At 49.3% G+C, this 16,958-nt stretch overlaps 4 protein-coding genes across 4 annotated transcripts; 3 read left to right on the forward strand and 1 right to left on the reverse strand.

Moving 5' to 3' along the window:
- Positions 1–1,201: 1,201 nt before the first annotated feature.
- On the forward strand, positions 1,202–2,992 carry EsH8_II_000323 (uncharacterized protein; the record flags this gene model as incomplete). Its single annotated transcript, XM_083263621.1, has 1 exon — positions 1,202–2,992. One exon carries the CDS (start codon positions 1,202–1,204, stop codon positions 2,990–2,992), a length of 1,791 nt encoding a protein of 596 aa, XP_083120943.1.
- Positions 2,993–3,527: 535 nt separating this feature from the next.
- On the reverse strand, positions 3,528–5,245 carry EsH8_II_000324 (general substrate transporter; the record flags this gene model as incomplete). The annotated part of the gene is made up of 3 exons (XM_083263622.1): positions 3,528–4,824; positions 4,919–4,981; positions 5,064–5,245. 3 exons carry the CDS (start codon positions 5,243–5,245, stop codon positions 3,528–3,530), a joined length of 1,542 nt encoding a protein of 513 aa, XP_083120944.1.
- Positions 5,246–5,941: 696 nt separating this feature from the next.
- On the forward strand, positions 5,942–9,963 carry EsH8_II_000325 (glycoside hydrolase superfamily; the record flags this gene model as incomplete). The annotated part of the gene is made up of 3 exons (XM_083263623.1): positions 5,942–6,034; positions 6,167–7,329; positions 8,532–9,963. The coding sequence occupies 3 exons, from the start codon at positions 5,942–5,944 to the stop codon at positions 9,961–9,963; spliced, it is 2,688 nt and encodes an 895-aa protein (XP_083120945.1).
- A 375-nt stretch (positions 9,964–10,338) lies between these two features.
- Positions 10,339–11,971, forward strand: EsH8_II_000326 (N2227-like protein-domain-containing protein; the record flags this gene model as incomplete). The annotated part of the gene is made up of 3 exons (XM_083263624.1): positions 10,339–10,494; positions 10,682–10,945; positions 11,018–11,971. 3 exons carry the CDS (start codon positions 10,339–10,341, stop codon positions 11,969–11,971), a joined length of 1,374 nt encoding a protein of 457 aa, XP_083120946.1.
- Between the last annotated feature and the right edge of the window lie 4,987 nt (positions 11,972–16,958).

Raw genomic sequence — 16,958 nt, forward strand, 5'->3', positions numbered from 1 at the left:
TGGGCATTTGAGATGGAGACGCCTACTGATCCGATTACCCTCAAAAGGAGGGTGGTGGATCCCATGGACATGCCGCCATTTGGCTTAGTTATTGGCCCACAGTCTTTCGAGGCACTTTTCAACCCGCGGGGGGCATGGGTTGAAGAAGTGATACAGAAAGAGTTCGAAAGCACAGAGGCGGATGTCGGAAAAATCATGGAGGAAATTGAGGCCGCGAAAGGTTTGCAAGCTGGGGTTTAGCTAGTCAACGATACGATATCATCATCAACCAAGCAGAAGAAGTACCAAGTGCTTACATTACTAGTCACTTACCTACTGTTATTGAACAAGGTCTTTCTATCCTCCAAATTGTTCAAAGTCCGGGTGACATTGACCGAAACTCTGTCCCAAATCTTGATTTTAGTGAATACAGTAAGCACAATAAGCAGAAGTCATCGCAAGATTTGTCTTATGTCAGGCTTCCTCGGACAAAATACGGTCGACAATATCGATTGATGCTTACGAGGAAGCAAGCACATTCTGGTAACGTCATTCGCCTTGGCAGCGACAAAAGGGCTTGCACATACGACAAGTAATATTCCCACATCCGAAAGCCGAAACGTGCAGGGCGTAATAGTGATGGGGTTACAGTTGTGGGGTGCAGCAACGCATCTTGGAAGAGGCCTTGGAAGGTTCTCTGCCCCGTGGGGTAAGCCGTAACAACGAGTATGTTATTAGCCCGAAATCCGGGTTGAATCAACCGGACGATATAAGTCATATTATATACTGGTTCACTTGGAAATTCAATTCTCTTTCGGGCGATGTGCCTCGGGCAAGCTTTTGGATTAATATATCTGGGGGACCGACCAGGCAGGACGGGGTTGTAACTCCTCCAATAGCGGTCTCCCGCTAAAAGAATTGCCGTGACCGCGTGACATCTTGCCGATCACCCAGGGCATATGCCGAGATGCAACGAAGACCCACCAGCTCGTACCTAACCGCTTGCAAAGTAAAATTATGTGATCGTGAACTCGAAATCGGATCAACGATGGATCAACAGGAGTCCGAGATGAAGTTGGAGAGTTCAACGATGATTGCCATTGTAATCAAGTATATTAACGGTAGCATCCTCACCGTCATCCACAATGTTCCGAGGAGAAAATAACAGCCAGAGTCGACTGAAACCATACATGCTTCCTTCAAGTCTTTGTGTGCCGGCATCATGAAGTTTCTTTCATTCCTCTCTGCCTTCATTGCCCTGTCCAATGCCCTCTTGGCACAGGCCGCCCGTCCCTTGGAAAACCTTGGCCGGGGCGTGGTGGCTGTTCGCGCAAGCCAAACCGACGTCCTAGTTACCTGGAGGCTTCTCGGACTTGACCCGTCTGGAATTGGCTTTAACGTTTACCGCGATGTAGACTCGACTTCAACGAAGCTCAACAAGGATGTTCTTACTGGCGGGACAAACTTTCTTGACTCCACTGCGAACTTAGACAAAGTCAACACCTACTTTGTTCGGCCAGTCATTAACGGCAAAGAAGAAAAGGCTAGCGGAGTCTTCAGTCTGCCAGCGAAGAACGCAATCGAGCCGATAGTCCGAGTGCCCCTGCGCAGTGGAGGGCCTGTAAAGTTCGTTTGGGTAGGCGATCTTGACGGTGATGGAGAGTGGGATTTCGTTCTCGACCGGCAGACAACACCACAAACTATTGAGGCTTATACCGGCAATGGAACCTTCCTCTGGGAAGTCAGCTTGGGCCCCAACAGTGAGAATCAAAACAACATCGAGCCAGGGTCGTCAACCATAGATGTTGGTAACTGGGACGGCGTCACTGTTTTCGACTTTGACGGCGATGGGTACGCCGAGGTCGCCGTGCGAATCGCCAATGGGGTCAAGTTTGGAGACGGGAAAACTTTCAGCGACGGGGAAACAGACAACCACCAGTTTATAGCCATATTGAACGGCCGTACAGGAGCTCTACGAGCCTCGGCTCCGGTGCCCACGGACTACATCTCCGACGGACCGGTCGCCGCACGTCTAGGTGCAGGATTTCTCGACGGGACGACACCTCACCTGGTCGCCTTCATGAAGAATCGGATCGGATCTGGAGCCTTCAACCTGATGTATGTCACCTGGACCTTTGACGGCAAATCCCTTAAACAGAAGTGGAAGTGGAACCGCGGCGACAGGAACTTTCCAGACGGACACAACACGCGCATTATCGACGTGAACGAGGACGGAAAAGACGAGATCTTTGAGATCGGCTTCGGTCTTAACGGCGACGGCACGGTGCGGTACAACCTCGGAGACGAGGGTGTGGTTCATGGTGATCGGTTTCATCTTGCCAAAATCGACCCTGACCGCAAAGGTCTTCAGGGATATGGCGTACAGCAGCGGAACCCGGAATTCTTATACGAGTACTACTACGACGGGTCGTCCGGTGAAATCCTCTGGAAGCACTTTGGAGATAACGAGAGTGACATCGGCCGCGGTATGGTTGGCGACATTGACCCTACCCATCCTGGCATGGAAGTCTGGTCATTCTCTGGAGTTTATGACGCCATAAAGAACGAGCTCACAGCGTCAGACACTGAGCTGGCGCCGTGGCCGCATCTTGGTCTCTGGTGGGACGGTGACGAACTCCTTGAACTGTTTAACGACGGCAAGTTTGAGAAGTGGGATTGGGAGAACCCTGCTCCTTCCAACAGTCAGCCTCGCCTGTTGAAAATCACCGACTTTGGTGGCGTGACGAATGGTAGAAACCCGCAATTCCTTGGAGACATTCTAGGAGACTGGAGGGAGGAGGTCATCGTTACGAACGCGGATGCTGATGAGTTGCTCATCTTTACAACGGACAAGCCAAGCGATATTCGCCTTTACACCTTGGCTCACAACCCGGCCTATCGGAATTCCTTGACTCTGAAGGGGTACGTTCAGTCTCACCATGTTGATTATTTTCTCGGAAAGGGTATGAAGACGCCGCCAAAGCCAAATATTCGATATGTGGGCGTCCCCTAGGGTGACTTGGCTTTGTGCAGTTTTGGTTATGCGTAACAAAAGTTACCACGCTTATTGGACTGGTTAAACCGCAATGCATCCTCCATGTACGCCTGTTTTTAGTTCATAGTTTGAGAATTACGCCTCTTTTCTGAAAATTTCAGGGTTATGTACCTAACGCTCGAGGGCTATTTTAGCCGACTACAGAGGTGACATGACATACTGGAGCGAGGCATTAGTAACTGGCCATGGGTATTGTATTGTATGTATGTCAAAAGGCAAAGGTTACAACCCCGCCTTGGGTTAGGCTTAGTGCCTAATTTTGCAGAGGCTAGTGCTTATTTCCCCATGGGTACTCAGTTGACGCTTACTCCAATAATCGCAAGACGTAAAGCACTCCCTTAGTGTAAAACTTAGCTCGAGCAATGTGAAATATCATGCATCAATTGTGAAGTCATTCTTGCAGCACAAAATCATTCATAACGTCAATATCATATTATCCGCTCGCTCAAATAATGGTCTGGTAGTACAGCTATAGCGTTGCTTGTGAACGAGGCTACATGTCTCCCATCCTTCTAGGTGGTACCTTTGCGGCGAAGAGACGATCGATCTCATCGAACGTCTTACCTTTGAGCTCAGGGACATAGAAATAGCTGCCGATGGTGCCGATGAACGCGAGGCCACCAAAGATGAACCCGACCTTGCCCGTGAGATTTCCTTCGTCGGGGTTGACCATGTAGGGAATGGCAAAGTTCATGGCAATACCACAGACGGCCTGGGTAGCGGTAGCAAGTGCCATGGTCTTCGCACGCAAAAATGAGCTAGAAGCCTCGCCCAGGATGGCAAAGGCCATAGCACCGATGGTCAAGAAGTATACGAAAGCGTAGATGACAGTGGCAGCAGCCTGCACCCACTTTGCGGCATCGGTCGGTACAACGTCCATAATACCGATGAGAAGTAGGAGGGTGGTCAAGGAAGCCATTCCGGAAAGGAAAATCTTGCGTCGACCAAAGGATTCAATAACGAACCAGCTGACGATGTTTCCGAGAACACCACACGCAGTAACACCCACGCCCAGGTCAAAAGACTTGGAGACATCCAGGCCTGCCAACTTGAAGAAGTAGGTCGAGTAGCCGAGGACGAAGATAATGCCGACCAAATGCTGGCAGAGGAACACGCCGGTCGAGATTCCGGTGCGGAGCAAGTTGGTACCCCTGAAGCAGTCGGCGAAGCCCAGTTCATGAGTCTGGTGGGTGTTTTCTTCCTCAATAGTTGCCACAATTCCTGCGAGTCTCGAGTTGACATCGTAATTCTGTCCGTACAACTTCCGAAGGGATTTGGTTGCTTCTTCAAGTTTGTCTTTTCGTGCCAAATACCAGGGAGTCTCGGGGACGAATGGAAGAAAGACGAAAAGGAAGAGCACGAAGAATAGCTGGGTGGCGAAAGGACCACGGTAGGCCCAGCGGTCCGAACGTTCTCCAAATATCTTGACGACCGCATTGGACAAGAGTTGACCAATGGCAATTCCCAGGTTGACACCAGCTGTGGCGTAACCTCGGAGGGCAACTGGCGCCAGCTCACTGCATGCCAGGGGAGCAAGTGTGAGGTAGAAACCGAGACCAGTCCCGAGGATTAGCTTGGAGCAGAGGAAGGCAGCTCTGGTATCCGAAAATATTTCTCCAACACAGCCACCAGTGCAGACGACGACGCCGATCAACAGGGACTTCTTACGGCCGATCCTGTCTGCGAGCCAACTGCAGGCGAAACCTCCAAAGAACTGGCCAACGGTGCTGATAATGTTGAAGGCTGATTGCCAGTCTGCTGGCAGGATCGCTTCGCCGTCGAGGACATATCTGCAAAGTTAATAGGTCAGCCACTTCTATTTGTAAAAAGGGAGTTGTGTGCTTTGTCTCCATAGCAGTTGAAGAAATAGGGGGTGGGACTAACCCAAAATCTCTTCGGAACGAGGCAACAGAAATCATGGCTCCATTGATTTGAGCATCGAAACCCCTGGACACGTAATAGTTAGCTTGAGGTTGCCGAGACCACAGATACACTAGATAAAAGACTCTGCAATTCAAAAGTGACATACCAGCCAACTGCAGCCATGGCCCAGTAGAAGCACCACCATACAATGGCCTTGTGGTTTTTGAAGACCTCACGAACCGAGAGATCGTGCTCCTGTTGGTTGGTTGTGGCAATTGCTGAACCCTTGGGATCATGGTGCGACACACTTGCCTCCAAGTGGTCTCCTATGTCGTTTTTATCCGCCATTGTTGAGGGCACTTGGTGCAACTTGTGGCGAGTCTTCAGGGGGTGCTCAATGCGTACACTGATGAGAATTGATCGACTTCGAGAATGCAGTGGGGAGCGATAGGGCGATCATACTAGAAAATCCGGGGAGCTGCAGGAGGTTATATTCACCTCCAACTCCTCCTTGCTGGCAGTCAGGGTATTGGACATCCCGATCCGTGATGGTTGCAAAGTCCAAACAACTTTGTTAAGGTCATTCGGACGTCTCCTTGACCCCTTGTTCAAGCAGGGCACCGGAAGGCATGGGGAAGAGCGACATTCCGCGCGAGTCACTAAACTGTTCCGAGCCCAGGCCAGACCTAAATCGGTCTGGTCTGGTAAGGATTTGTGATGAAGTTCGTCCACCATCTCCGCGTTTGGCCGACTGCGGCCACCGCGCGGCGAAAATCCGAGGCAGTGGACTGACAGATACGTACCCAATGGGTCGGTCTGGGGCCCCATAGTTTCCCCGCAATTGGTCTTGGGTGGTGAAGACAACATTTTCTGGGACGGAGGGAAATAACATTAAAAGCGACACTCCGCGCATCTTCCCCGTTGTTTCTCCAGCTTTCATCCATACGGCATCGAACACAACCCACGAACCGTCTTTCACTTAGCCTGTCTCTCCCCGCAAAGTCGAACCATTTGAGTCTGGCCGGTGCCCCGTCTTATTCCCAGATGGCAGACCCTTCTGCCCCGGGAATCCACGTGCCGTTAGCCTCTGGAGAACCCGGCCCAGGCCGGAGGCAGCCGGAATCATCAACGACCAAAGTCAGCACTCGTCCAGCATCCCGCGGAACCGCCTCCTATCAGCGGAAGAGAGCTGTCAGAGCTTGTCAGGTGTGCAGGGCTCGGAGAACAAAGTGTGACAATCTGAAGCCGTCATGCTCATTCTGCTTGAAGGTTGGTGCCACCTGCATCCAATCTCCCGTCGATCTCTCCAGCTTCGACCCGGCGAGTCTTAAGATATTGGAACGACTCGATGATCTGGAAGAACTTATGAGATCCGTCTCAGTCGATGGATCGTCGAACAAGACGAGAGTGGTCGAGGCCCTGGTCGAGCATCGGGTGGAAGGACCGCAAGTGGGGCCTCCTATCCAACTCGGCATGATCATCCCCCCTAGACCAGAACACATCATGTCTTGGGACATTTTCCGGAGGCTCGGAACTAGCATCGACATCGACGACATTACGCTACATGTCGACCACGCGTCAATCGCCGCCAATTCACCGGTTTCTGTTCTCGGTGTTCTCGACATGGAGCCGCAGCGCATCAACGATATCCTCGACAGTTTCTTCGGCTATGTACACGTCAAAAATCCGATACTTGACGAGACAGTAACTCGGAAGATGGTTTTGAATACTGTCATGAACGGTATCGACTGGTCTCCCGAGTCCTGCCTGTCTCTCCTGATCTGCGCATTGGGGTCCCTGGCCACGCCTTTCGGCCCGAGTCATGAGACCATGCCAGGGTCTGCAGCCCATAGCAACGCTCAAGCATTCTTCCAGGCAGCCCAGAAGCGCTTGGGGATTCTACTTTCATCAGATGACATTATTGCAGCTCAATGTCTCTTTTTATCAGGAGTGTACATGATGTGCGTGATCCAGCCTGTTAAGGCGTGGAAATACTTCGTGCAAGCGTTGGCCAGCTGCCAACAATTTTCCTTCCTTACCCCAGAAGCTCAACAACGCTATCACAGCAACTTGGAGTCAGGCAACGAGACGCATAATTACTCCATCGACACACTCCAGCAAGCCGTATACTGGTCGTCATGGAAGTCCGAGCGAGAAATGCGAGGTGATCTATACCTCCCCGATTTCTCCCTGAGCGACCAAGAGCTTGCTTTTTACCCGCCTTTCTTTCCAACGCCCCCACCCCCCCGGGCCGAAGTTGAGGCAGCAACAGATCCACGTCTGGCCCGGGAAAGGACCTCTTGGTACTTCTACCTAGCTGAAATATCTCTCCGCAGACTTGCGTCTCGCATTAGTGCCGAGATGGTGGGCCTGCAGAACGAACATCCCACGCGCCAAGCATATCTGGCTGCGATGGCAGCAGCAGTGCCGCAGTACGAGGCTCAAGCACAAGAGTGGATTGCTTCGCTCCCCCCAAATCTCTCGTTCAACGAGCCTCCCGAAGAAGACGACGTGTGCAGATTCGTGCTTCGAGGACATGCAGTCAACCTCTATGAGCTAATCTATTGGCCGTTCACGACCGCATTTCTTGACAGTTTGGGGGCAAATTCTGACTGTGCTAGAAACACCTACATAGCAAGTGAGATGAATCTAGCACAAAAAGGCCTTGACAATCATCATTACCGTTTGGTCGTCAATCGAATGGGATACAGACATCGCCATCACGGGACACTACCGATGATGCGATCTTGTTCACGAAGCGCTCTGGTACTGTTAGCGACTGCAATTCTTGTACAGTCAGACGGAATTCAGACGGGCAGAGACCCATCCGTGGTCGTCTCCTTGCCTCCCGGATGGCACGGAGCCGTCGAAGAGACAATTGATCTTCTTGCGTTCTGGGAGTGCGAAACGCGGAATATGGTAAGGGCGCGGCGCTTGTTGGAAACGGCATACGCCATGATTCGGGAACCGAACCCGAGCTCGTTAGCGTATCGTATATAAGTCTAGGCAAACTTTAGAGACCCGATCTGGGGTCGGTATTATTTGTGGACGATCCAATGCCGATTCATTCAGGCTAAATTCAATTCGACTGATGTTCGGCGGACGAGGCTAAGGGCCGGAGCCGATATGACATGTTTGGAAACAACCACATCGTCGGGTCTAGCACCAGATCAGCCATACACGTCAGTTCATTCTAGCATGAACCAATTGGCATAAGCTCTCCGGCCAAATCCTAGCTTCATGTCACGCGCAAGTTATTTTACCCCAGACTCGGGTTGATGATCCAATCTGGTGTTTTGAATAACTGGAGAAGTTGGCTTGGAGCAGACCCACACCGTCCCACTTCGCGGAGTGTCGCTGTTAAGATCGTGCGGTGGCAGCGTATCGCCCACTGCTCAGCAGGCCACGATGACAGCAAAACAACTGCCCGAGATAGTAGAAAACTGGACTGACCTTACTAAACTGGTCCACCGGTTAGTTTTTGTCACGGTATCGGTAGGTATAAAGCATTGCTCTCAAGAACCAGCTGTCCAGAAAGCGACTCATCAAGTCTGTACCAAACACCACCATCATTTACGTCTGCAAACATGTCAACCCCTACATCCAATCCCCCCCTCACGCTTTTGCGTGTCAGCGGGACAAAGATTGTTGACGAGAACGGTGTGGAAGTCATACTCAAGGGTGCTGGTTTGGGTGGCATGCTCAACATGGAAAACTTTATTACCGGCTACTCTGGACACGAATTTGAGCACCGAGCCGCCCTGACAGAGGTTCTTGGCAAGGAAAAGGCAGACTTCTTCTTTTCCCGACTCATCCATCACTTTTTCACAGAGGCCGATGCCGCCTTGTATGCATCATTAGGCCTCAACTGTTTGCGGATACCCTTTAACTACCGGCATTTCATCGACGACGACAACCCAAGTGTGATCAAGAAGTCTGGATTTGAGCTTCTCGACCGCATCGTCAACATTTGCGCCAAATACAACATTTACGTCATCCTCGACCTCCACGCTGTGCCAGGTGGACAGAACCAGGACTGGCATAGCGACTCGGGACTGAGCAGAGCCTTGTTCTGGGAGTTCAAAGATTTCCAAGACCGCGCCATCCAGCTGTGGGAGGCACTCGCTGCCCACTATGTTGGCAACAAAGTCATTGCGGGATACAACCCCCTCAATGAGCCGGCAGACCCCGAGCACAGTCGCCTCATTGCCTGGTACGAACGTGCCGAGAAGGCAATCCGTGCCATTGATCCCGATCATATTCTATACCTCGACGGCAACACCTACGCCATGGACTTTTCCGCATTCTCCCCCGAGAAGACGCTGCCCAACAGCGTCTACAGCTGCCACGACTACAGCATGATGGGCTTCCCCCTCCCGGAGCAGTACGAAGGCACCCCTGATCAGAAGCAAAAGCTGCGCATCAGCCTCAAGCGCAAGGTAGAATTCATGCAAAACGCCGGTGTTCCAATTTGGAACGGTGAGTGGGGCCCGGTTTACCAGAACCCGAGGACAGACCCCAACGCCGCGGCGACAAACGAGAAGCGATTCGCACTGCTCAAGGAGCAACTTGCCATCTACCGCGAGTTTGGAGGCATCTCGTGGAGCATCTGGCTGTACAAGGATATTGGCTACCAGGGCATGGTCTACCTCGACCCCGAAAGCCCTTACATGCGCCTCATCCAGCCATTCGTGGAGAAGAAGCAGCGCAATGGCTTGGACTTCTGGGGCTGCGCCGACAAGAGCGCCGTCGACAAGGAGGTTTACGAGCCCTTTATCTCGAAGCTCAAGGAAATGATCCCCGAGCACTTGCTCAAGAAGAAGTACCCCAAGGTCTGGACCTTCGACCGCCAAGTCGAGCGCGTTGTGCGCGAGTGCCTTTTGAGCGAGTATGCGGGCTGGGAGTTTGCGGAGTTGTTCAAGGGCAAGACGGAGGCAGAGCTCGAGGAGCTGGCGGCCAGCTTCGCGCTGGAGAACTGCAAGACGCGCGACCAGCTGAACGATTACCTGCGCGATGACGCGGTGACAGCGAAGGGAACGGCCACGAACGGAACCAACGGAGCATGATAAATGATAATGATCGCAAAAGGAGTGAAAGGACACCACTTTTTCTATGGGGCTACTGCAGGACCTTTTGTACAGAGCGCGAAGCTAAACCTCGTGAGTTGGGTCGGTTGTTGGTGTTTTCGCATTTGGAGGTCTTGGCGGCCATCAAGGTACTCGGTGGTCTAATGCACTCAGTTCAAATTTCTTCAACGCCCATCCACGTGCACTTCGTTATTCTCCTCTCCCCCCAGCCATCTATGACATACTGTCTCTATTGATAATCGTTCCAGCCCAGAGAACAGGACAAAAGTTTATTGGATGCTAACCTGGGTACCCTGTTTCACTTCCTCAGCGACACTTCATTCACCGCTACCTTCACCGAGTCAGCCAGAGACTATGCGATTGACTCAGTCGCCCACATGGTTGGCTCTGAGCCTTGCATGCAGCGTCCTGTATACAAGAGCCGACACAGAATTTGAAAACGACGTGACAGAGAAAAAGATCGAAGCAGTCGCCAACGATGGTTTGAATGATGCAAAAACACTGGCGTCGGTGAGTCCCGATAGTTCCACACCGCAGCTCCACATGTTTTTGTTGGGCACAGTTCACAAATAAATATGTTGTTGGCCGTGGGATTGGCTTCACAAGCTACGCTGTTCTACAGCAAATGTAGCATCACGCTGGCAGCCTGCATTGCCGTCCTTCAAATCGGGCCGTCTGAGCTAACTTACAAACATAGATGCCTATCGATTCCTTTATCGAGCTTCATGAGGTGACGGTAACCATAGAAGATGTACCAGACAAACCGAGTCCTCGCCAGGAGCAAGAGAAGAAGAACCTTCTCAAGCGTATGAGCAAATCTCATGGGAAATGGGACACGAACCATCCCCGTCACCGCCTCCTGGAGGCTCTCTTTGGGTTTAGTCGTTACAAGCCACGTCAGATGGCCGAGCTTGACCGATGGAAAGGGTTATACAAGCACGTATCTAAAGCCCAAAGGGCGGTAAGTCTTGTGGCCCCAAGATATTTTGTCTTCCCCTCTTTCATCGTTGCTTAATACTGATACGTCTATTAGGTCTTAGAGAAGACAGTCGGGTACTCACATAAGTTTGAGACAGCTGAGCAGCTTCTCGATCTGAACCAGGATCTGTGTAACGAAATCGTCGAGACAGCACTTGAGTTCTACGGCATATCACACCAGGAGCTTGCAGACCATAGTAAAGCCAAAGACGAAGCGGGCCAGCCAGCAGACAGGGTCAGCACATCTCAGGCTTTGAAACACTTTGTGCGAGATTGGTCCACCTCGGGCCGTGGTGAACGGGAGGATGCATTCCCGTGTATCCTAACTACACTCCAGTCCATTTTTCCTGATCGCTCAAAGTCGGATGTCAAAGTCCTCTTCCCGGGCTCTGGGGTGGGACGGCTGGGTCATGAGGTCGCTGCTCTCGGTGGCTTCGAAGTCACCATCAATGAGTGGTCAATGTTCATGAACCTAGCATATCGGTTCTTGGAGGCTCATCCCAGGCCGGGATCTAAATCAATCCATCCTTTCATCGATAGCTGGTCTCACCATGCAACTACAGCTGATATGTTTCGTGGAGTTTCATTCCCGGATACACGAGTGAACGGAAGCTCAGTCTTGTTAGTTGAGGGAGATTTTGCTAGTGTCTTCAAGTCAGAGAAGGGACAATACGACGCGGTAGTTACGCATTTCTTCATTGACACGGCAAGGAACATCATGAGTTACTTCGACACAATCCATTCGCTGCTTAAACCAGGGGGTTACTGGATCAATCTTGGACCCTTGCTGTGGGGGACAGGGCCGTTTGTTCAGCTATCTCTGGATGAAATCATCGCCGTAACAAGAGAGATGGGCTTCGAGTTTGTTGACTTCAGCGAGCAATGTGGTGAGATCACACTTCAGGGAGAGAAGGTACGAAGCAAGGAAGCAGTGTATGGATTCAACCAAAAGGCGCTGACGAAGAATGCGTATTCGGCACAATCCTGGGTGGCCCGAAAGTCTTCATGACATCGTCGGAATCAGCATGCAGGACTAGGATGTACCTAGTCACCGAGATGGTTTACTACAGTTTACCTAATATCGGAACTCTAATTGTAGATTCTCTGTGACTCTAAAAAGCGATTCTGTCTACTAGTGTTGCATCTAGGAGGTAGCCACGAAAATGTAAGGCTCAGCTACCCGCCAAACTACCCAAAGACCAATACCACCTTACCTGGACTTCAATTTGAGCTTTCCTGAAAAAAGAAACGAGCGATAGTACAGAAAGCCAATCTTGAGATGAGACTGAAAGCTTATTTTTCAAGCGGAGCATGACTTTGCACGTATTAATATTGAATCGAATAACAAGCCATGCGTTTCCGGCTATGAGTTGTATTTTTGGAGGAAAGGTTGTCGACTTTTACATGAACTTGAAGTATGAATCTGGCCCGTTTTCGCGTGGTGATTTCCCCCTTGCGCTGTCAGCTATTTGCCCTGTTTCTTTTTCGAACTTGTGCCATGCTATTGGAAGACCATGCTGGTGACATCATGTCTTCCTTGAACAGGGAGATTTAATCAATCATGGTTGAACTAGTGAGATTGTGGCTTACATATAGTGGCATCAGGACTTTGAGACTCTTCGGACGTCCGTACATTACGGATATCTGGATAACCCCAACACCTTGTATGCCGCTGTCACACCGGGTGCCGCACACTAATGCAGCAAGACAAATAATGTTGGAGGTAGATGAGCACTCATCGGCAGATCGTTTGCCTTTCGGATCAGGATTAAGATGATTTAAGACCCAGACCAAAACAATAGCAAATACCAGCCCTTCGACTGCACATATTCGGTTCATGGTATCTTGACCGCAAACCTAGCGAGTGCATCGGTACATCGCCTTTGTGAGACAGACCGGCAAGCGTTAGATAGCAAGGCTAGTTCTCTACCCTGCACTATGAAAGCAGGGTTTTATTATGTACGTGGTAAAATAGCAGCTACCATCCCAGTCAGAATTATCGTTGGTACGTGGTAGCCGGGTAGAACCACAGAACTTTTCGTACTAAGGTAGAAAATCATTTACAGATCCAATCATGGCGTATAGGTCCACTAATCAAGTGGGAACGCCGTACCACAGCATAACTAGTGTATTCGTCTCACTAAAGTTATTGTACTACGAACAGTGCAGATACCGGTCTGTCGTCGGGATTTGACACCAGGGTGTTGATAAAAGAATAGGCCGCCACCAGATGTTGACAAGGATAACAAAAACAAACTTGAAAATAGAGAAGAATACCTACCATAGGACCCCTTACAGCAAAGAACTTGCGACGCCGAACTGTTTGATCCTTTACCGGTCCTCCTGTTAAAATGTTGGGTCTAGTACTGTTGTGGAAAATACCTAGGATGCCAACATTGGCATCCTTCAAAGATTGGGGATGCCAGGGGGTGGGGGAGCAGACCTGCCACTGCAGTGAGGTGTTATTGGTTGGATTTACCAGGATTGCCAGAGGGTCCAACACTCGGTGAGCGCATCATACCTATCATAAGAGGCTGTCTCTTGCCCCTCATTTTGCCGAGGTTTACTTGCTTGTGGCCAGCCAATATACGGTAAAATCGTGTCCAAACAGCGGTAGACCAATTCGAAGGTCATCAGGCTCTCATGAGCATGAAGCAGACCGCAGACCCGGCTCCGTGCCAGGCACATTCCACCATTTGCGCCGAAGACTCCACCCGCGCACTACTTCTGAATCGCCTCGGATCAACTGCAACTCTACCCGAGCAACGCAGTTGTGAAGCAAGCCTTTGCAATACCAGGTTAATTGAAGCCGGAGATCCCTGGCCTGGTGTGCCGTACGTGCTTGGTCCCAAACGACAGCAGATACCAGTGTGGACTTGCGTATGTGTGTTAAGCCTCGGTTCCTCCCAGGCATCATCCGTTCGACTTCCGTAGATATCTAACTTACTAGTAGTGCCAGTGTGGTCAAGGAGGCATGAAGATTCGTACGGATCCTTGTCAATTATGTGGTACGCCCCGCTGCGCCTACTGCCCTGTGGCTAAGTTACGAATTCGGTCACAAATGGGCGTTAAATCGTATTTGACCTCTTCCGGATGTCTATAAATGACAATTAATTACTTGTAACGGCGTTCAAAAGTACCATGCCATATGTATGTCAGTTTAAATCGTACTTCGCCCTCAAACATTTTGGTTATGACCCTACTGATGTGCCTAGTTCTTCAGGAAGCTTCTACATTATTCACCCCTATTGGCTATTGTTGGATTACTCAGCCAGAATACAGGGAGCTGGCCAGCAGCAGCAGCCGGCAGCGGACCCCGGAGATCCAACCTCTTGGCTGCCAATAGTGATATCTTCGCTACTGCTGCTGCTGCCAACCTACCTACTCTTCTACACACAAGATATACAGAAGAATACAGTACCAGTTTGACCCTTTGATTACGTTCGATTACCTCCCGTACGGGTAACCTGTGATTCCAACAGCTATGGATTAAACCTAGTAGTCGCAGAATTTCCCATTGATCGATCAAATTTTTTACCTAGCTTGCTTTTCCGACATAATCACTTCATATCTCATAGTGTCACCGCGGTCGAACTTGTCGAATACTGTCAGAGCATCCAATAAGCATATTTTCCAAAGCAGGCGACTGGTTGCCTTCTGGGAACTCAAACACTGCCAGCGCCTTTTCTTCAGGCTCCCTCCCAACCAAGGACAGCCATGTGGCTTTGCAGGTTACGTGGAATGTTCACTCGGGCAACGCGATAAGACAAAATCAGAATTGAAGCCTAACCCAGTTGATTTCCCTCACCGAGAGATCATGTAGGCCTCATATATGGATGGGCTAAGCGGCATTTAAGGTACCCAAATCGACTGGTGAATCGTATGCCACGTTAAACCAAAGAAAACCCATTGCATTGATGGAATGGTGTCCATTGGGCAAATGCTATTCATCCGCTATATCTCATCGACTGCTGTGGACGCCATTTTGAATTTCTTAAGTTTTCTTCAAGTACTGTTCCGTATGAATTCGTCATTGGATGAAGCTATATTGGCATTGAAAACTCTTTGGCCTTGGCAAAAATGGCGTTCTATGACAATCGGTGAAATATGTAATGTGCAGCAATCCACGTTCACTTCACACAATGCGTAGTCCAAATTTCCATAGCTAGATAATGGACTAGGGTGGGTTTAACATGCGCAGCCAAGACCATGTAAGTAGTCAGGTCGCTTTTACCTCAGTGCAGTAACCATCCTGACGTATCGTATCTATCTTTACTTTCCCGTAGATTTTTCTAGACTCAGATGTGCACCAGCGCTGAAGGTGACCACTGAGTAACAAGGCAATCACTAGCTTTTCCCTGTATCGCACAGGAATCATGATTCTCTGATCAGAATAGGCATGGCTAGGTCCACTTTAAATGAATATTATTATTGCTGCTCTGCGGATGGCAAGCCATTCTATGTTAGGCGGGCGTAGAAGTTGTTGGGTGAGTTGTGGTGTTTTTCATCCATCCACTCCTCATGTTCCATTCTTAAGCTGAAAGATTTTTTGCTGTTTTGACTTGTATTTAGCCCGTATCTGTCCATCCACTTTATCCCTCCTCGATCTTGAAAGTTTCACTTTGAGCACAGAATCAGACATGATAGCGCCACAATCAAATATTTAATTTAAACAGCACCCTCCCTTTCATCCGCCCCTTTTCTAGGAATGGGGCATTTTCTAGGGATGGAACATTTCCAAGAGATGAGATATTCAGTACCACATCTCCAATTTATCTCTTCCGTTGGATGATAATGAAACCAATAAAATGGTTCAGAAAGCCCCCCACTGCCGGGAATTATTACATCATTTTGACTATACGTAAATGGCATTTGCAGAAACATAGAGGGGAGGTAGCTGGTCATGATCCAGACCCGCGATCTCCATGGCACGACGTAGTAGTAAAATTGAATAGGTAGATACAGCACACGACACACAGGGAGTCCACATTACCTTCTCTCATAGTCAATTACAGTGCTCCCTTGCACTATTAACGGCGAGAGAAATGTGTTGTAATCCTAGAAAGTGAGCCATTGTTGCGCATGCAGGCACGCAAACAAATTGTAAAGGTAAAACAGATAAACACACAAACACTGCGGCCAAAGTATCCGCGTATACAGACCCCTGTACAGCAGCCTGCAAGAAGAAGAGTGTCAGAACGCCATTTTTTACACTAGAGCCACTCCCCTTTTCAATATACAGTAGATCGCTTAATTACAATTATAGGTAACGTATATAATAAGTAAGTAGGCTAGGCAAGCAGGTAAGCCACCTCCTTATTATATGTAATAGCAGGCTGACAGTGACCCACTATGGCAATAGACCAAAAGATCCGTCAGTGCAAGCAACCATGCTTGCGCTGCTGTCAACACTGCTTAATAAGGACCACAAGGACTGCGCTTTGCGACTTACGCCAATTGTACGGCTGTGCCGTTACACTATATAATTTAAGATATTTTATTAAAAAAATAATATTATTATACTCTATATACCAGCTTATTCTTTTAATCTACTTTAGCCTTTGGATATAAGGTGTTTTAAGCCTTTTAAGTTAGTATATAATTAATAAATTAAAGATAAAATATAATAAGGTAATACCTATATGTAACGGTACAGCCGTATAATTAGCGTAAGTCGCGGAGCGTAGTCCTTGTGGTCCTTATTAAGCAGTGTTGACAGCAGCGCAAGCATGGTTGCTTGCACTGACGGATCTTTTGGTCTATTGCCATAGTGGGTTACTGTCAGCCTGCTATTACACTATATTATAAAGGAAGATTTCTTTTTTATATTTTATAAGGCCTTTATATACGCTATTATAAAAAAGAATATCTAAAGGGGTTTTAGAAAGTTAAAACTTATTCCTCTTAATATAAAAAGCATCTTATCTAAGCTAGATGTTAAGTTATATACTCTAACGCCTCTAGAATTAATCTTAATAACACCACTACTATAGATT

This window comes from Colletotrichum jinshuiense, chromosome 2 (assembly GCF_051148585.1).
Source record: "Colletotrichum jinshuiense chromosome 2, complete sequence".
Taxonomy (NCBI): Eukaryota; Fungi; Ascomycota; class Sordariomycetes; order Glomerellales; family Glomerellaceae; genus Colletotrichum; species Colletotrichum jinshuiense.